The 21,872-nt window shown below is 40.7% G+C and overlaps 1 protein-coding gene across 3 annotated transcripts in view; it reads right to left on the bottom strand.

The window, feature by feature from the left end:
- ATG2A (autophagy related 2A) overlaps positions 1-21,872 on the bottom strand; it is a 140,945-nt gene that overhangs the window by 44,603 nt on the left and 74,470 nt on the right. For all 3 annotated transcript variants that reach the window (XM_089653957.1, XM_089653958.1, XM_089653959.1), the window contains exon 29: positions 20,183-20,353. In XM_089653957.1, the coding sequence (XP_089510083.1) occupies positions 20,183-20,353 (171 nt within the window). The remainder of the gene's footprint in view (positions 1-20,182; positions 20,354-21,872) is intronic.

The following is a 21,872-nucleotide window of genomic DNA, read 5'->3' as shown; positions in this document are numbered from 1 at the left end:
AAGTCTACGGGACGCGACTTTGCATTAAAGTCTAGTTTATGAGACACGACTCTGCATTAAAGTCTATGAGACGCGACACTGCATTAAAGTCTATGGGATGTGACTTTGCATTAAAGACAGGCGTTTTTGCTTTGAAGTCTATGGGACACAGCATGCCATTATTGGCACCTTTTTTTCTATCTGCAATATGCCGATAACCATATTTTTGGTTGATAATTTTCAGCGCACTATATATCGGTGCATCCCTGATATATACGATTTGATGTCTTTTTCACCATTCCTGCTTATAGTTCCTGATAATATACATTATAGTATATAATGTATATTATCAGCTTATGATCTATGTAAAATGTATCCATGTTTGCATATCTTGATTCTGAAGTGAAACTTCAATTTACTGCATATTGCACTTGTTTAGCTTGTAACATGCACATAATTCACTACCCAATTTTTTTAAAAAGTAAAGATTGCATTAAGTATTTGTAGCTGCTAATTTAGAAAAAAATCAAGCTGAAGTTCCTATTTAAGGATTTGTAATTTAGTGTTTGCTAGGTGAGAGTGAAGTTGGCCTTTATTAAATGCTGTCAGTTCATACTCCTTTTATCAGGCGTTTTAGGTTGAGGCTAGATTCCCAACTCCTATAGCTTTAATAGGATATGAAGATAAGGTATGAAGATAGCTGTGTGCAGGACAGATTCTCTCCTCTGAAATAACATTTTCCTAAATATCTTCAGCTCTACAAAGCTCCTAAAATCCTATTTTAATATACCTATAAAAGTTCTTTATAGCTTTTGTATGCAATCCATCTTGTATTTTAGCTTTATTGGTCCCTAAAGGCATAAGACAGAAAAGTTTCTCATCTAATAAAAGAATGCAAGTCACAGTGGATATAGCTAAAACAACAAAATGCCCCAACCCATGCAAACCAATTCAGTTCTAGTTTACGGAAACAGATTTTAGAAAAAAAAATAATTACTATTGATATTTTTCAAGTTACTGTTTGACTTACGGAAAGTATCAGTGTAACATGCATACCATTATGCTCAATGTCTAGAACAGTCTGACTACAAAGTCAATTTCCTTTAGACCTTAGAAGACAGTACATAGCTTGACACTTTATAAATGTATTTTCTATCATCCATTCCAGACATGCAAACCATGATATTTAGCAGCATACATCTGCACTTACAGGTTTTGTATCAGCCTTCTGCAAGACTCTTGCTTTTCATTTTCTGTAAAAAAAAATACCTCTTGGTTTCCATTTGTAGGGTGGCTCCAGGACCTTCCAAGATCCCCTGGGTCCACCTATACAAGCATGCACCTACCTAGGACTACAGCCATGTACCTCAGAAGACCACTCCCCAACTTTTCCTACATGGTAATTTACAGGAAGGAGCTCCTGAGACAGTACTGGCCACTGATAATACCAATGATTATTATTGGTACTTATATAGCACTGTCAATTTGCACAGTGCTTTACACATATATTTCACACTCAGATCAGTCTCTGCCCTCAAGGAGGTTACAATCTAAGGTTCCTGACCCACATTCATACGTGTACATACTAGGGCCAATTTAGACAGAAGCCAATTAAAGCTTTAGCTCACCGTCTGACCAAAAATAATAAATGCACATTTTTTTGCAAAAAGAGGCAAGCATAGCAGCTGCAACAACTCTACTATTGAAGATGCAGAGATCAGAAGGATCAGAGTCGGGCTCCCAGGAATACAGCAGTTTTCCAGTTCTATAAACCTGTCAGCTATAAATAAAAGAGATAAGTCCAGGATATGCCATGTACCTACTTGTACTTAACTCATAGAGTTGTCTTCACTTTTTACAAAGGAGTTGAATTCCTGGAATTCAGCTTTAAGTGTCAAAACAGGAGGTTTTAATGCTACTTTAAACATGAGGACCCCCCATTACAAACACAGCAGCTCCATTCCTGCACTTTTCCTAAATGGAGTATGTAGGAAAACATCACCCTTGCTCCAGAAATACAGCCCTTTGCCAGGAGTCCTATAAACCTGTCAGATATAAATAAGAGAGAAAAGTCCAGGAGATGTCATGCACCTCCTTGTACTTAACTCATAGAATGCCTTCATTTTGAACTCCTAGGTTGCAAGCTCAAACGAAAAGAGCCCTCGGTTTCCTCTTATACCAAATTGTATTGTAACTTTTATGTCTACCTTCATTTTGTAAAGCACTGCACAAACTGTTGGCGCTATAGAAATTCTGTATAATAAAATTCCTGGAATTCAGCTTTAAGTGGAAAAAGAGGAGGGTTTGTTGCTACTTTAAACATGAGAACCCCCATTACAACCACAGCAGCTGCATTCTGGCACTTTTCATAAATGGAGTATGTAGGAAAACATCACCCTTGCTTCAGCCAATATTTTATTCAGAGCTGTGATAACAGTGAACCATGATTATGTCTCCATATTATGCTGTGTCCTGTCATTCCATGAAGCCATCCTTACAGTATACTTTTCTTGAGCAAGTAGCTTCTTATGGTGGCAAATGGAGAAGAGGAGTAGCCCAGAGCGCCAGCAGGGGATACCAGAAGAGAAGGATCGGGGCTGCTCTTATTATTTTTTTAAAAGAACCTTTAAAATCACTTTAAAAGTTTTAAAAAACACTTTTGTGCATTTGCAGACCAAAAGAGACCAAATTGTTGGAGTTTACATACATTTTAAAAGGTCAAAAAAAAAATCAAATACGAAAAGTTAAGTTAGTCACTTATTAAGTTTAAATGGTTGTAAAAGTAAAAAGTTATTTACATTAATGCCTTTATGGCATTTGGTTAAAAACCTTTTAAACTAGAGGTTTCCAAACTATGGCCCTTCAGGTGTTTAGGAGCTGCAAGTCCCATGAGGCCTTGCAAGACTGATACCCACAGGCAAGACTCCCAGAGGCATGATGGGACTTGTAGTACCTCAACAGCTGGAGGGCCATAGTTTGGAGACCCCTATTTTAAACAGTGGCACATCCCCCCGCCACCCTCCTCCAAATACCTGAGCCTGACCTCAATGCCACATCAGTGCCCATCTGAGCTGCCTTTCAGTGTTACCAATCAGTGCCAGTCAGTGCCACCTATCAGTGCCGCCTATCAGTGCTGCCTATCAGTGTGCATCAGCGCCGCCTATCAATGCCTATCAGTGCTGCCTATCAGTGCCACCTAACAGTGCCAGTCAGTGCCACCTATCAGTGCCAGTCAGTGCTGCCTCTCAGTGCCATGTATGAGTGCTGCCTTTCAGTGCCCATCAGTGATGCCTGTCAATGCCCATCAGTGCCACCTACCAGTGGCTCCCCATCAGTGCCACCTACCAGTGTCCATCAGTGCAGCCTACCAGTGCAGCCTCATTAGCGCACATCAGTGAAGGAAAAAAATCACTGATTTACAAAATTTTATAACAAAAACTAAGAAAAAAGCTTTTTATTTTTTTTTCAAAATTGTCAGTGGTTTTTGGTTTGTTTAGCAAACAATAAAAACCCCAGAGGTGATTAAATACCACCAAAAGAAAGCTCTATTTGTCTCAAAAAATTATAAACACTTCATATTGGTACAGTGTTGCATGACCACGCAATTGTCATTCAAAGTGTGACAGTGCTGAAAGCTGAAAATTGGCCTGGGCAGGAAGGGGGTATAAGTGACCTGTAGGCAAGTGGTTAAGGAGTTGAGTTTAGGAGCTATGGCAAAAAAATGCCAAAAGCTCCTAAACTCAAGTTTAGCAGCTGCTCGTGTACATGAAAATAAATAAGCAAATAAAAATGGCCAACCTCCCCAAGTCTATAACTGGCTTATGAAGCAAGGACACATAAACAGGCATCACATAGTGAATAAAGGGGAGAGAACAATGTTCTTGGACAACTTGCCAGCCAGCTTGCTAACATGTTGGAGTTTTGGTACGTGGGTGCACTAGGACCCTGGCTGCCATTGTGCTACATGCTGTGGTACTGTGCACTCCTTTGCCTTTAGGAGGGGTGGGCTCCCTCAGGTTCACCTGCCCTTGATCTATCCATTAAATGCATGTGCCTCTACTATGGAGACTCTCAAATTGTAGAGTTAGGACCACAGATTATCAGGGTGCTGTGACGTGGCTCTGTGGCTTACGTATGTATTTGCAAATGTGTGCTAACTAAACCCCTGTTATAAACGCATACTGTTAGACAGGTTAATTCGGTTGTTAGCTGGCTGGCAAGTTGTCCAAGAACATTGTTCTCTCCCCTTTATTCGCTCGTGTACATGAAGCCTTAGGATAAAACTTTCAGGGTTTTTTTCCCAGTACTTCCCTATAAGGCATATTTTATTTTACAATCAAAAAAACCTTTCCAGGGCTAGACAGTAAATTGGCAAAAGGGCAGCTGCTTTCAGATACAACCCCCCAAAAATCTCCTAAATGGTTGCAATTCATTTATAACCACAGCACTCACCCAACATGCATTAATGTAGCATGTTAAATAAATACTGATTAATTTAGGAAGATGTATAAAAGTGTAAGAGTCAATGTCAACAGGTTTTGACATCAGTTTGAGACACTTCTGACAGCCTTCAGAATTTCATTGTCAGCTGCTTTTGCATTCCAGTAGACTTGTATGGATAGAGAAGCAGCACTGAAGTGCACAAAAGCCCGCTGATACTTGTGCTTACTGATCAAATATAGTTACAGATCGACACACTTGCATAAGAACATGCTGAACATTAGTTTACATTACATCAATGAATATAGCAGGCACAGGTCTTATAATATTTATGAGAACCATAAACTTAACCATAGCGATTGTCATAATCCGTCAAATCAGCACTTGCTATATTTATTGATATAATGTAAATTGATGTTTAGCATTTTTTATTTCACTGTGAGATCATATAACCAGATTTGGTCAGGCAGGCCATACCATCCTATTTAAAGCTTACTACATTTATACATTCAGTATTTTTATTGGACAAAATATACAGAACATACAGAAAAAAGTTATACAAGGCAGAAGAGGTCATAAGGTAGCTATAGCCAGATCATCAAAAATAAGCCACTGGAAAGTACTATTCAAAACACCAAAAGCTACTATAAGGGTGAAATAAATATCTAATAGGTAACAGATATGTAGAAAAATGACATCATGAACATTACCATAGGCATAGAAATAATACCGCACCCCATGACCAGAAAGAGTCAGATCCTGAACATCAGAAAAAGGGGGAGGAAAAAAAGAAAAAGAAAATGTTTCAGATATAGCAACCAGCAGTTAGCCACACCTGTATTTGGCTAAATAATTAGCAGAATATGCATAACACTGGGCTCACGTTTCCCTCACCGTCTCAAACTGTTTTTTTAGTATCGTGCATTTTACACGCTATCTTTTCATTGGTCATAATCCATGATATCCTATGCTTCACTTAAAGTGTTACTAAACCAACAACAGTAAAATCAGTCTGTATATGCTGTAAAGCATGCTTGTTATACTCACTAAGGAACCTAAGGGGTTAATCATCCACATTGTGTAAAAAGGCCGTTTGATCCTGCCTTCTCCACCCTCCCTATCTACTTTCCCCAATCCATCTGCTGACAGTAGAGAGTTCTAGGAATCACTCTGCACAAGCTCAGTTTAGTGTGTATCGAGTTTTTTTTTCTTTGGGATGATGAATGTGATCAGCACAGGGCCAATCAGCACTGTCCGGACAGAGGGTCAGGGGTTATGCAGTCTCATAGCACAGTCAAAACAGTATGAAAACGCCTCCTACAAGCTTTAACCAGTGCTCAGCTGGACACTGATAGAAGTGACAAGACTGCTCTGACTGCTTATGAGAAAAGGTAATTAGCAGTTTATATTTACTAAAATAATTGCATTTCCATGTTGTGTATACTGTGGGAGACCAGATATAGTGAATGGAGGGTTCTGGGCTTACTAACACTTTGCGAACAAGGGGTATATCTTTGATGGGTTCAGTAAGTAAAGCAGTTTGGGGGTGTTGCTGTATTGGTAAAAAAAATCTCATTCCAGAACCCTTGAGGTCTAGGGCATTCAACTGTGCTACATTGCGTCTCACAAGGTACAACCCTGCAAGCACAAAGGAAAAGAGAGCTTGGGTACAGTCTTTCCAGGCAGGAAGGAACCGGGTACCACCTAGTTAACACCAATATTTGCTTCAATCAAAGAGACATAGAATATCCTTCGGAAAGAAAACGATAACACTTGTACCAGTGTCTCATGCCAATATCAGCAGAAAGGATCCTCTCCCATTGGGCCATGTAAGGCAAGTTATTTGGAGTATCAAACAGAAGCATATGATTTGTAGACATACCCCCTCTCTATGACCCAAATCCTGTGTACACCACACCTCATAAGTCATAAGACATGCAGCATCTGGCCAAAGCTTGCATAAATGTATACATGTTTTAATTAAAACACCAAATCCATTTACATGTTGGTAGAGCACTGTGATTAAGAGTAATTAGTCATTTATTTTTGTTTCTTTTGTACCTTTTAAAATGGCTTTCCTTTCAAAGTTTTTCAGCTCTTTTGCACCACTTTACCTTGCCATAACTGAGGGAAATGGCAGCATCTAAAAAATAAAATGAAAGAACAGACGCCACTCAAAACTGACCCCGGGAGTGAGACATGTGAGGTATATGGGATGGCCTCAGCCACCACTCTAGTCATGCCCTCTGCCACCACTCTAGCCAAGCCCTCTTAGAGGGCGTGGCTAGAGCGGTGGCTGAGGCCATCCCATATACCTTTACATGTCTGACTCCCTGGGTCGGTTGTGAGCAGCGTCCGTTCTCTCATCCCATTCAAGCTACTGGAACAGTTCTGCTGCTGCTCCCCTCTCTCCATTTGTAAGCGGGGTGACTCCTCCGTCTACACCATCTAAAAATTGTAATTAATATTTAACTGTGACAATTAATGCAGTTGTTTAATTGTAACAATTTTAAACACAGCTGACAATCACTATAACCCACAATAAAGTGGTTTTAAATCACTGCCATGAAAAATGAACAAAGCATATCCATCTATGGTGTGTACTTGCCTCAGTCCCAAGCACACAATGTGATTTCTGTTTCCAGTCTTGTTCCTCTGCTATTTGCATGAGTCATCTGTGACAGGTTGGGCCAACTCCAAGTAATTGAGGGGGACAGGGAGGGAGCCCACAGCCTGTGATTGAAAGCCTCAGGTGTGCATGTTTCCCTATGAGATTGTGAAGATTGGGGTGTGTCCAGTCCCTCCACTACATCTCATATTACACTCAGCTTTCCTCTCTGAGCTGTGCAGTGTGTGACATCAGATCCCCACCCCCTGCCTCTAGAAGCTCAAAAATGTTAAGTAAACTCTACAAGGTAAAAGACTGTACAGAAGAGATGGCTTCAGATTAACAGGTACAACTTATGTAGGAGGATTTGTTTAATCTGTGTCACCTGAGGGTAGTCACTTCACTAAGAATATGTAAGTGTTTACAACCACTTTAGGGATATATCATAAAATCAAAGTCCATGGACAAAGATGAACCACAATTATATTCCTTGTATTAAGGTAAAAAATGTCCCATTGGTTATATTGCCCCATCACCACCCTATATACTTACCTGAGTCCTATCGCGATCCAGAGCTGTTCTTGATTGCAGAAGCGCTGCTCTCTCTTCCTCACCTCACAGGGCTCATTGAGAACAGCGGGAGCCATTGGCTTCTGCTGCTGTCAATCAAATCTTATGAGGAGGAAGCAGGGGCCAAGGGCCAAACAGCACCGTGTGTGTCTATAGATGCACACAGCCCAGAGTGGAGCGATCCCACAGGTGCACCACCATAGGAAGTGGCTTCCTATGGGGGTGCGCTGAGAAGATAAATCGAGAGCGCTGGCAAGGGATCTGAGAAGAGGAGGTTCAGAGAAGCTCTGTACAATGTGAAACATATTTGTTACTTAAATAAAGAAAAATTGACAAATGAGTTATTGTAATCTAATTGTGCAGCAATGCTCTCTGTACAAATAGTTATTACTAGATCTCCATCTCCTGAACTTGTTGGGGTTGATTTACTAAAGGCTAACAGGCAGTTCACATTCTTCAAAAGTTACATGAGTGAATGAGGAGAAGCTCTGCTGACTTAAATCATCCAATCATGCACAAGCAATCTATCCTTTTGCAAAGTGCAACTTCCCTTGTAGAGTAAACAGCCGATTTGCCTTTAGTAGGCCAACCCCTTCGAGTCTCATTTATAATACCACCAATTATCACTCACTGGCAATTATCTAACAAATTGCAGCAAAAGAACACAGGTAGAATTTTTGCTTGTTGGTACAGAAATATCTTTCTTGCAGATTTTACAAATAAATGTTCCCAATAGGATATACAACGACACCACGTTAATCCAATATAAATCCGATAGCTAAAAGATAATGGTGCCAGTACACATAGGGTTTAAATTCTCACGGATCTTGATTCTGCCCACTTTTACCTTCCCAAGTACAGGTGTTTGTCAATTTTTCTTAGGCCATTAGTCTAGGCAGAACACTGTTTTGGCTGTTCACGGACCTGCCTCCCCTGTATCCTGGGAGCCTATATAGCTTCATGCAAAAATATATTTTTATTACAGTTTGATGTCCCCCCTGAACAGTAGAACAGCAATTTGATCGAGGGGTGTGACTTATCACTTTGGAAGACCTCATGCCATGATTGAGGAAATCAAGTAAAGCAGAAAAACTGAACAGATTGATAACAAATGAGCCTTAGCATGTTATTATTTTATACTTCTTAAACTTTTTTTAGTTTTTCATAGAGTGGAGAAAGGTTTGAACATTTGTCAGGATTTCATTGCTGTGTCCACATTGAGAGTCAGGATTTCATTGCTGTGTCCACATTGAGAAGATTCAACTTTGCCTCCTGTTTTAGTGTCACTTATAAATGAGTGAAAATGAACAAAGACACCATTAAAAACTCTTCTTTTGTAAATAGGGAAAATATTAAAGCTTCTGTCATTTTTTTTACTGCCTCTGATACTAAAGGGAGACCATCCTGTCCCAATTATTGGAAGTGAGTTAAAATAATTCAAAGAGGATAGAGATGGAAGTTAGATTCCTTTTAGGAGTTTATATAATATTTAATGATTGACACTATACATTTTATATCCCATGATGCCATATAAGAAGGCACCGGCAGAACACAAATAGAATATTGGAGTTTTATTCCTTATATACTTAAAGCTGAGCTCCTACAGAGTACTAATTTCTGCCACTAGATGTCTTCTGTCTTAACAGGTGCAATGAAAGTCAGCATCATTCAACGCACTTCCTCTAAGCCCAGGCTGTCATAGGCCCACCCCCAGCCCATGACTGGACAGAGAAGTAGAAGCAACACAGTGTTTAGTTCACCCTTCTGTTACTCTACTTTCTCCTCTTACAGCATATCAGCTATGAACACATGAACTGATAGGCTCCCTGTGCTGCTTCATCCTCTTCCACTCGGCATTGCCGTACAGGGACTACACAAGTCTAATGCAGGCCATAGACGAGCTGTTTATCGGCCGAATTGTCGGCCGATAAACGAAAAATCGGTCGGTGCCGTTGCAGATGCTGCCACCAATGTCCACGAAAAATGGCCGTTTTTCGTGGATTTTCCAGCATGACCGATAAAAATAAATACATAAATAAATAAATCTGCGAAAAACGGCTGATGGGCTGGCCCCACTAACAGCCTGCATATCGTACGCTTTTTCGTGCGGACGAAAATTCGGTCGATAAACGACCCGTCTATGGCCTGCACAAAGTAGAGAGCTGCACAAATCTGTATCCTTTATACCTTGTGAAACCTGGCTTAAACTTTAAATGATATAATATTTGTGCCAGAGCTGCAGCAGTCCACTAATGACAGAAAGTAATTCCTCGTGCACAGAACAGAGAGCCTTAAATGTCAGTGTGTTTATAACACTTAAATTATACTGCTTGAAAGGAAGTGTTTGGGTGATCAGTGCCAAAACACAGGAGGTTGAGGCCTCAAAACATCACAGTATGGAATTTGGGAGTTAGCTCACTCTTCATCTGGACACCTATCAAAGAGCTTGTTATTATCTAAGGTTACATGAGGTTTTGTTGCTGCATCACAACACAAAACAGGATAAAGACTGAGAATAAAATGTGGAAGGTACTAACCAGCTTAGGAATGCCAGGAAGCATTACATTAGGAATGTAATGAAGTTATCAACACAAAGCTGAGATAATTTGGTGCGGTTGCTCTTGTACAAGTTTAGTATACAGGATAAACTGTTATTTTAACGTTGGGGCCAGATTTATGTTAGTGTTGGAGGAGTTAGGATTGGTTTTCTTTTGGGGGGTAGATAAGTGTTAGGAGCTCCCCTGGGGCTCAATGGTTGGGGTAAGGATGTTAAGAATTAAGGAATAGGTAATGATTAGGTTTTGGTGGTTTATCAAGGGCTTGTTTAAAGTGGTTCTAAAGGTAGAAAGTTTTTACCTTCTATGCATTAAGGTAAAAAACACACAAGGCCCCAAGCGTCTTGCTATGGGGGCACTTTGCAGGGGGAAACAGCAGAGAGCACCTGCGGGGGATCCTGGAAGAGGAGGATTGGTGCTGCTCTGTGCAAAACCATTGCACAGAGCAGGTACAGTAGGGCAAAAAAGTATTTAGTCAGCCACCAATTGTGCAAGTTCTCCCACTTAAAAAGATGAGCAAGGCCTGTAATTGGCATCATAGGTAGACCTCAACTATGAGAGACAAAATGAGAAAAAAAATCCAGACAATCACATTGGCTGATTTGGAGAGAATTTATTTGCAAATTATGGTGGAAAATAAGTATTTGGTCACCTACAAACAAGCAAGATTTCTGGCTCTCACAGACCTGTACCTTCTTCTTTAAGAGGCTCCTCTGTCCTGCACTCATTACCTGTATCAATGGCACCTGTTTGAACTTGTTGTATAAAAGACACCTGTTCACAACCTCAAACAGTCACACTCCAAACTCCACTATGGTGAAGACCAAAGAGCTGTCGAAGGACACCAGAAACAAAACTGTAGACCTGCACCAGGCTGGGAAGACTGAATCTGCAATAGGCAAGCAGCTTGGTGTGAACAAATCAACTGTGGGAGCAATAATTAGAAAATGGAAGACATACAAGACCACTGATAATCTCCCTCGATCTGGGGCTCCACGCAAGATCTCACCCCGTGGGGTCAAAATGATCACAAGAACGGTGAGCAAAAATCACAGGACCACACAGGGGGACCTAGTGAATGACCTGCAGAGAGCTGGGACCAACGTAACAAAGGCTACTATCAGTAACACACTACGCCACCAGGGACTTAGATCCTGCAGTGCCAGACGTGTCCCCCTGCTTAAGCCAGTACATGTCCAGGCCCGTCTGAAGTTTGCTAGAGAGCATTTGGATGATCCAGAAGAGGACTGGGAGAATGTCATATGGTCAGATGAAACCAAAATAGAACTGTTTGGTAGAAACCCAACTCGTCGTGTTTGGAGGAGAGAGAATGCTGAGCTGCATCCAAAGAACACCATACCTACTGTGAAGCATGGGGGTGGCAACATCATGCTTTGGGGCTGTTTCTCCGCAAAGGGACCAGGGCGACTGATCCATGTACAGGGCAGAATGTATGGGGCCATGTATAGTGAGACTTTGAGTGCAAACCTCCTTCCATCAGCAAGGGCATTGAAGATGAAACGTGGCTGGGTCTTCCAACATGACAATGATCCCAAACATACCGCCTGGGCGACGAAGGAGTGGCTTCGTAAGAAGCATTTCAAGGTCCTGGAGTGGCCTAGCCAGTATCCAGATCTCAACCCCATAGAAAACCTTTGGAGGGAGTTGAAAGTCCGTGTTGCCCAGCGACAGCCCCAAAACATCACTGCTCTAGAGGAGATCTGCATGGAGGAATGGGCCAACATACCAGCAACAGTGTGTGCCAACCTTGTGAAGACTTACAGGAAACGTTTGACCTCTGTCATTGCCAACAAAGGATATATAACAAAGTATTGAGATGAACTTTTGATATTGACCAAATACTTATTTTCCACCATAATTTGCAAATAAATTCTTTCCAAATCAGCCAATGTGATTGTCTGGATTTTTTTTCTCATTTTGTCTCTCATAGTTGAGATCTACCTATGATGCCAATTACAGGCCTCGCTCATCTTTTTAAGTGGGAGAACTTGCACAATTGGTGGCTGACTAAATCCTTTTTTGCCCCACTGTATGACATGTTTGTTGAAACCTTTACAATCGCTGTAAGGTTAGGTTTTAGGGTCAGGTTCATTGAAGTGACCCTGTATGAAATTCAAAATGGCAAAGAGATGTACCTGCAGAAGATGAAGAAGAGAGAGGTAAGGATTTACACTCTTTTGCAGGTACATTTCTTATCCCAATTTACATTTCACAACAATGTTGCTATAAGGAGCAAAGGTTAAAGCTGAACTCCAGGATTCTACAAGTTTATAATTTTCAAATCCTCTCTCCATCAGCTAAAAACACTCAAAGCTTAAATCAATATATCTTACTTTTTTTGTAATCCTTGATTTTTAGGATCCTGTGATATCATCTTGCTAGAGAAAATATTCCTGCTTCCACTGAGAAGCAGACTTTCTGTATTGCCACACATCACAACCATGGGGGTTTAAAGAACTACACTTCCCATGGTGCAATGGAAGAAGCAGGAAGTCATAGGAGGGAGTGCAGGTGGAGCTGGGGTGGTGCTGAGGGTGGGGTGGGGGCTAAGCTTGCTGGAGGTGGGGTTAGGAAAAGGGTTTGAGCTGAGGGCAGAGCTGTGTTGTGATGCTTATGAGTGGGAAGTACAGACTGGGAGTCTGACACACCCAAGACCTGTCCTTTACACTGTCACAGAACCACAGCGGGTAAGTTACACAAGACCAATGGCTGTGGTGAAAAAGGGGACAGCAGTCACCGATCTTACAGAAAGGAAATCACAGGGAAGGAACCCTGTGATTTAAATAATGCACAATCTATTCCTCTTACAGCCTGAGGAAACAAATGGAGAACATGTCTGATCAAGGTAGGAGAGTACCAGCAGCAACATAGAAAAATGTTTCTGCCAGGAGTTCTGCTTTAAAAGGGCAATAAACCCCAAAACAAAAATTTGTTATATTGAAGCTTAATGGTTCTTAGGAGAAATAGCTGCATTCGTTTTATTTTTGTCAGGCTTTTTTCCCTTTATTTTTACTTATTGATCCAGCCAGTAAGCCTGTTATTTTTCAACTTCCTTTAGCATACCAAGCTATCCAGTAAAAGTGGCAGTTAGAGGGTAGAGATCAATTATTTAACACTTATAGCAGTGCTTTCAATGGTCAGTTTTTAATAATGGACGTAAAACCTTGATCTCAAAAGGCTAGTAAGGTCCATCTAAATTTTGCAAATGCATCTAACACAGGTGTTGATGTTTCTACTCCGACCAGAGTGGAGACACCTTAGGAAAGGTAAATAAAAAGAAATAGACCTAAAAAAAAGAAAACAAATGCAGAAGCCACATTTCAAGATTGGTAACCTGCAATTTATGAATGTTTTGCTTTTGGGTTAAATACTGCTTTAATGTATTTTTATAGGTAAATGTTAGGGTGCACATAAGGTTTCAGGCATTATTTTAGGGTTTAAGTTAAATGTTGAATTTCAAATCAGGGTTAAATGTTAGGGACATTTCACAACATAAGAAATCTTTGGCAAGCATCAGCAATTTTGCAACTTTTCGGAACCTCCTTGACAAAAACTACTACAGCTGAAATAGAAATGCAGCAAACTTTAAAATAAATCTGTCACAAACTCAGGTAACTCAAACGGAGCACAAGATGATAACCTACATAAGCGGAGTTTATACAGGCAGAAATACATGCAGCATCACATTTTTGTAAAAATCTCCTTTACACATCCTAAGCTTTCCTATAGATCAGTGAGGTTCAAGTTCTATTTAGAAGGAGTTGTGTATTCAATTTTAAATGCCCTTACCTATGCCATTTTTGGCAGTGTGTATGCCAATTGTCACAATTATTACAATTTTAGGCAGATAATTAGTGTAAAAAAACAGTGGGCTGGTCTTTTATAGATTTGGATAAACATGGCGTACTTTAAAAAAAAATAGTGAACACAGCTGCTGGACTAGAACAAAAACAGGAAGAGGGAGATCATGTATTAGAAATCATTTAGATCACCACTATCCAAGAGTCATACTAATCGTGCAAACTGTTTTTTCAAACTCCATTGACTCCACTTGATAAATGTGGTGTTTTTCAATAAAACATAGCAAAAAAAAAAAAAATCCTAAAGTGGAGTAAAAAACTATTAACAAATGGTAAATTGAAAAAAAAAAATTTAATAACAAAATATATGGTGAACAAAATATATGAAAAAGTGATTATAAACAGAATGGATAAGCAATGTAATATATAGCTATTGTAATCTACGTAAGTAGTACTTGAACTGTAAGAAAATATTTCAGTATGTTATTGGATTCTGAAAACTAACAGTTGTTTTGGGGTTTCTGCAGCATTTAGTGAGGATTCTATGGTTATCGGGAACTCCGTTAGAGAGATTTACCCTCACCTGCTGTCCCGCTGACAACCTATGCCCCAACAGTAAAGCAAACAAATAAAATATGATTTTTGTACTCAGCTGTTAAATCCTTTTCTTTAGAGTTCATTGAGGGACACAGGAATTCAGGACCTGCATCTTTCAATGGACTTCAAGAAAAGGATTTTACAGCGAGCACAAAACTCCTATTTTCTGTCTCACCCACTGAGGAACACAGGAATTCAGATTCAGCTGTAGGGACTCTGACCCAAGGCTGGAGACAGCAAGCTGATCCTGCAAATACAGAGTAGTACACACAGCATCAAATGCTGGAGCATGCATAGAGTGAGCCACTGCGGTCAGTATCCATGAGAAATTTTAATAATTTGGCTACAAAGTCTTGAGTGACTACAGTAGCAGCCCCAGACTACAGGGTAGGGCACTCCACCTCACCCAACAGAGTTGAGGAAGACCTCAGTATTGTAGTTCCTATAACTAGGGAATTGCTGTCTTCCAGATTACAGGTGTTGTTGCCTTCAGAGAATACCAAAAACACACCCCTGGAACCATTAGTAGAGTACATGCTGGAGTCACCTGCAGCAGCTAGACTGTCCCCTCTGTATCTATGTACAGATATGCTGTGACAGCATGGCAGTGTGGCAACTAGCCCCAAAGAGTGGGCAAGGCTTCAGTTACTCACAAACCCCGGCAGCTAGTAAAAAGGATTAGATGACTGTAAGTGACCAGGTCACTGTAGGCAGGCAGTAGGAGCAGACCAGAGATCAGAGTTACACATGGTGCTTTTGCTCAGAGAAGCGGCAGCAGTAGCTAGATGAGCATTCCTCTATGCAGAATGGTGGGTCAGAGAGCCTGAAACGTGCGCATGACAGCAGATGGCATCAGCATGCAGTCCCTCAGCATTACCTATTAAACTAGCAGAAGAAAGTACCGATGGTGCAATTAGTGTGGCAGCTCTTGTTGTTTCAGCCCGATCAGCCAACTCAACAGAATGAGTCTTCAGAGACAGGGCAAGTACTGAGGTACTGCAATGGCTCTGGATCTGAAGCCATTCCAGGGATGAATTTTATAAGTACACAAAGGTCTGGTTAGGAATGCAGCAATACAGAGTCCAGAAGTCCAAGGTCACATTTCAGGCTAGCCCCACATGTCCAGTTCAACACTCCAAAGTCAGGCTTAGGAGAGGCCAGTTTGAATGTAGAGTCCAGATAAAGCAGCAATGTAAAGAGGAACCTTGAATGAAGCCAATGGAAGAAGAGTCTAAAAACATAAAACTGAAGAAAAAAAAAAAAAGGATCCCAAAGAGTGGTTAGACTTTAATCAGCAGAGCTGAAAAAAAAGACATCCATTCTCCTAGAACACTAGAAAAAAAGCTGAAGTGTGCTGGGCAGAGAAGTATTATCCTGGGATGTAGATTAAAAACGAACTGAAAATGGCCTCTAAAATTATATTACCATGTTAAAGATTGTGTGTGATTTAAGTCATTGGATTTACATCTACTAAAGTAGAAATTGTGTCTGGTGGTTATGGTAATTATTAGGGGATGGGTTTGCACAATATGAACTTAAGCCCTAATATTGACCATAAACTCCAAGCATGATTTATCTTGGGTGGTGATGAACAGTATATTATGACAGTGAAACTGGCAGCAAAAGTACTACCATGTTCAAATACGTATTACAGGACTTTAAGGAACTAGAGTTCACAATGTAGAGATATACAAGTTCTAATTCAACATAGAGTCCGATGCTCTCCAAAAATAACATTTACTAAAAAGACAACCGCAAGGAGGTACTTGTTAAAGTTGTGCAATATTATTTCCTTTCCAATAAAAAGATAAATGCACATAATCAGGCCACACAGAATCATACACAAAATATTACAGACACTTGGTCATTTCAGGAAAATCTCCAACAAATCTGGCTCCAGAGAACTATGTAATTGAGACAGATCAGTGCTTCCAATAAAAGAAAACACAACTGCATGTAAGGTTCACCTCAATAAAAGTTCTAATAAAGACATTTAACTGGAGTATTCTTAAATACCTGCATCAAACACCACTTTATTCCACAAAAAAAAAACAAAAAACATTTCTGCTTATTAGGATTGCTCACACAGCTGCTGCTGGCTAGTAACTCTCCTAGTCCAGCAATTAACTTCACTGAATAGGTTTACCCAAGAAAGCCTTATTTTGAGTCCATGGGGGAGATTTACTAAAACTGGAGCACAGAATCTTTTGCAGCTGTGCATGGTAGCCAATCAGCTTCTAACTTCAGCTTTGATCAAATAAAGTCCATTAATGTTTAAACCGCTGGCAACAAAAGTGAGTACACCCCTAAGTGAAAATGTCCAAATTGGGCCCAATTAGCCATTTTCCCTCCCCGGTGTCACATGACATAAGTGTTACAAGGACTCAGGTGTGAATGGGGAGCAGGTGTGTTAAATTTGGTGTTATTGTTCTCACTCTCTCATACTGGTTACTAGAAGTTCAACAAGGCACCTCATAGCAAAGAACTCTCTGAGGATCTGAAAAACAGAATTGTTGCTCTACAAAAAGATGGCCTAGGCTATAAAAAGATTACCAAGACCCTGAAACTGAGCTGCAGCACGGTGGCCAAGACCATACAACAGTTTAACAAGACAGGCTTCACTCAGAACAGGGCTCGCCATGGTCGACCAAAGAAGGTGAGTGCTCAGCATCATATCCAGAGGTTGTCTTTGGGAAATAGACGTATGAGTGCTGCCAGCATTGCTGCAGAGGTTGAAGGGGTGGGGGGGTCAGCCTGTCATTACTCAGACCATAAGCCGCACACTACATCAAATTGGTCTGCATGGCTGTCGTCCCAGAAGGAAGCCTCTTCTAAAGATGATGCACAAGAAAGCCTGCAAACAGTTTGCTGAAGACAAGCAGACTAAGGACATGGATTACTGGAACCATGTCCTGTGGTCTGATGAGACCAAGATAAATGTATTTGGTTCAGATGGTGTCAAGCGTGTGTGGCAGCAACCTGTCTTGCCTACAGTCAAGCATGGTGGTGGGAATGTCATGGTCTGGGGCTGCATGAGTGCTGCCGGCACTGGGGAGCTACAGTTCATTGAGGGAACCATGAATGCCAACATGTACTGTGACATACTGAAGCAGAGCATGATCCCCTCCCTTCAGAGACTGGGCCGCAGGGCATTATTCCAACATGCTAACAACCCCAAACATACCTCCAAGATGACCGCTGCCTTGCTAAAGAAGCGGAGGGTGATGGACTGGTCAAGCATGTCTCCAGACCTAAATGCTATTGAGCATCTGTGGGGCATCCTCAAACAGCAGGTGGAGGAGCGCAAGGTCTCTAACATCCACCAGCTACGTGATGTCATCATGGAGGAGTGGAAGAGGACTTCAGTGGCAACCTGTGAAGCTCTGGTGAATTCCATGCCCAAGAGGGTTGAAGCACTGCTGGAAAATAATGGTGGCCACACAAAATATTGACACTTTGTGCCCAATTTGGACATTTTCACTTAGGGGTGTACTCACTTGCAGGCGGTTTAGACATTAATGGCTGTGTGTTGAGTTATTTTGAGGGGACAGCAAATTTACACTATTATACAAGCTGTACACTCACTACTTTACATTGTAGCAAAGTGTCAATTCTTAAGTGTTGTCATATGAAAAGATATAATAAAATATTTACAAAAATGTGAGGGGTATACTCACTTCAGTGAGATACTGTATACACAAACACACACACTATATTGCCAAAAGTATTGGGACACCTGCCTTTACACGCACATTAACTTTAATGGCATCTCAGTCTTAGTCCGTAGGGGTCAATATTGAGTTGGCCCACCCTCTGCAGCTATAACAGCTTCAACACTTCTGGGAAGGCTGTCCACAAGGTTTAGGAGTGTGTCTATAGGAATGTTTGACCGTTCTCCCAGAACAGCATTTGTAAGGCCAAGCACTGATGTTGGATGAGAAGGCCTGGCTCGCAGTCTCCGCTCTAGTTCATCCCAAAGGTGTTCTATCAGGTTGAGGTCAGGACTTTGTGCAGGCTAGTCAAGTTCCACCACTTCAGATTCGCTCATCCATGTCTTTATGGACCTTGCTTTGTGCACTTGTGCGCAGGCATGTTAGAACAGGAAGGGCCATCCCAAAACTGTTCCCTCAAAGTTGGGAGCATGAAATTGTCCAAAATGTCTACGTATGCCAATGCCTTAAGAGTTCCCTTTACTGGAACTAAGGAGCCAAGCCCAATCCCTGAAAAAGAACCCCACACCATAATCCCCCCTCCTCTAAATTTTACACTTGGCACAATGAAGTCAGGCAAGTACCGTTCTTCTGGCAACCGCTAAACCCAGACACGTCCAACGTATTGCCAAACAGAGAAGCATAATTCGTCACTCCAGAGAACACGTCTCCACTGCTCTAGAGTCCAGTGGCGGCGTGCTTTACACCACTGCATCCAACGCTTTGCATTGCACTTGGTGATATAAGGCTTGGATGCAGCTGCTCGGTCATGGAAACCCATTCCATAAAGCTCTCTACGCACTTTTGTTGTGCTAATCTGAAGGCCACACGAAGTTCGGAGGACTTTAGCTATTGACTCATTTTACGTGGCCTTTTTATGAGCTGTTGTTCTCAGTTGCTTCTACTTTGTTAAATTACCACTAACAGTTGATCGTGGAATATTTAGTAGCAAGGAAATTTCATGAATAGACTTTTTGCATACATGGCAACCTGTCACGGTACCATGCCTGAAATCACTAAGCTCCTGAGAGCGACCCATTCTTTCACAAATGTTTGTAGAAGCAGTCTGCATGCCTAGGTGCTTGATTTTATACAACTGTGGCCATGGAGGTGATTGGAACACCTAAATCCAATGATACTATATATATATATATATATATATATATACACACAAACATATATAGGTTTTTTTTTTTAAAGTTAACCCTAAACTATCTAATCCTTAACACTGACTAACCCCCAGCAAGCCTGGCCTTCCCTCATCAAGAGTTGTAACTATCAGCATCAAAATCTCTTCTGAGCTGAGATCTTGGTGTCGGCTACTACCTATATAATGTATTGTTACTGTTGATAACATTCATTTAGGGTTTACATATGCATGTGGATTGAACAGTTCTGTCAGTGTAACAAATACTTGTTACCTGCTTGGGACTAGGTTTAGAGGGGGTAAGTTTGTGGGGCTTCTTTTCAATTTCTGCATGGATAGAAACTATGGACTGCAAGCTGATTAAACAAAATCTATTAAAAATGGTCATATTGGTTCTGGCACACTTTTTATTGCATGGAAAACTGTCAGAACACAAACATGGCAGCAGCAAATGCACTGTATAATAAAGCTACAAGGACTGTTGCACTCACTCATTCTTGCTTCAATACATAGTGAGCCACTGAACTAAAAAATGTATGTAGGCTGGAAGTTCTGACTTTACTGGTTCACTGGACTAGAGCTCACACCATTAAAAAATAAGTCCGCAACGATAGTCTTCATTTTTATATTATTGTCTCCTTTAGGAATGTGAAGACAATGTTAAGATTAAACAGAAATATCAGCAAAGGATTACAAATTTAAAAACTAGAATGTCATCATTTGCAAATGCAAGCATCTACTTATTGATCTGGTACCTGCAGTTTCTGTCCTGCTATCTCTGTCGGTGGCTCAGGTTTGGGGGGGCAGTGCAGGTCCCCATTATTCATCACATACTGTATAAGGTTGACAAGCATAGCACAGGAATCTGCACAGGTATGAATGTGGAGTACGTTGTTGGAGCAGCGCAGTTCAAAAAGAGGCTGAGTCTGCAGACAAAAAATACAGATCAATTTCTACAATTTCAACTTCTAAATGAGAGAAAGATCTTCACAAAAAATAAAACTAAAGAGCAAATATACTTTTAAAATATTAGATTGTAAACATGGGGCAGACAGTAACATCCAAATTGTGTTTGTTGAAAATTTTTAAACTGATGGAGTGGAAGTGAGTGGACACTGCTTAGGGGATTCAGACTTCTAAGCACATAAGCAATACAATGTGTTCTGTATTCATTACAATGCATAAAGGTAAATAACCTTCAGCCTTTATAACCACTTTAATAGAACAGTGACAGGTTGTAAGGCCTCTACAAATACTGACTCATCTCCTGCCTAAGACAGAGGTGATAATCCACATTCTGTTCAGGCTTCAGAATCTGTTAACAAAGAGTTTACTTATTTTCATGTTATCCTGACAGTACGTTTGTTGGTTGGCAGTCTTTTAAATGTCTTTTATCAGCACAAAGCTCAGGAAGCCCTACAGCCTAAAGCTGGGTATACATGCTTAGTTTTTTTTTTTTGTTCAGTGGGCTATTGTATTCTGACAGCTGGGACTCCTCTGTTGTCAGAATATACTAATCAGCACTGCACTTTATTGGCAGCAACCACTGATCAAACAAAAGTTTTCCAACTTTTCCCTTTTCCAACCGGCTGAATTTCGATCCATGTGTACCCACTTTAACTTCTGCACCGACAGGGAGAGAATACAGATAAATAAAAAGTAATTACTAAGAGATAAGGCTAGCACTATTATATCAATTCAAAAGTGGATATTAAAATTATTACAAATTTTCATTGGTGACTGGATCTCTTTAATTGGGTTCAAATTTATAATAAGCAAAGTTAAGCCGTATAAAATTAGGCATACAGCATGGATTCAGAAATGGCAAGGAACCAATATTAAAACTAAAAGTTGTAAGTGATAATGGTGTTGAACATGAATAGCAGTAGCTTGAATTAAAGTTCATTTCATACTCGATATGTGTCAGTTGTACAAATGTATTTGTATTAAAAATTATTTGGTTCTCTGTATTGCTTCCTTTGTGTAAAATGCCCAGTAATCCTGCCAGTCCCCCTCCTTTCTTATTGCAAACTGGCCATGCTAGGCATGGCAGTACATCCATCCCAGCGTGGTCAGTTTCCTTGCTGTGCTGGGAGAACAGCCTGACTGTAATCCAATGATCAGACTTGTGATGACATGTCTGTTCCCCCCCGCGCCCCCCTCCACTCCTCATACAGCTTTTCAATGGGAGGATCACTATCCTGCTGTTTCTCTGCTCTTCCTGCTGACACATTCCCCACCCCCACCTCTCCAAGCCCCAAAACCTAAGAACAGAGGTTATGTGATCACTTATAGAAAAAGAAAAAAAATATGTATTTATAATGTTTTTTTTATGTATACACAGACAAATGTTTTGTCTTGTATTTCTATTTGTATCTGAATGGGTTGGTTTACAAGGTAAGGGTTCACATATACTTTAAATCTACTACTTCAGCCATATCACTG

Source organism: Staurois parvus, unplaced genomic scaffold (assembly GCF_062004578.1).
Source record: "Staurois parvus isolate SC_StPar_1 unplaced genomic scaffold, SC_StPar_1.0 ptg000730l, whole genome shotgun sequence".
Classification (NCBI taxonomy): Eukaryota; Metazoa; Chordata; class Amphibia; order Anura; family Ranidae; genus Staurois; species Staurois parvus.
Note: the sequence above shows the minus strand (reverse complement) of the source record. Positions and strands in the feature narration are given on the sequence as shown.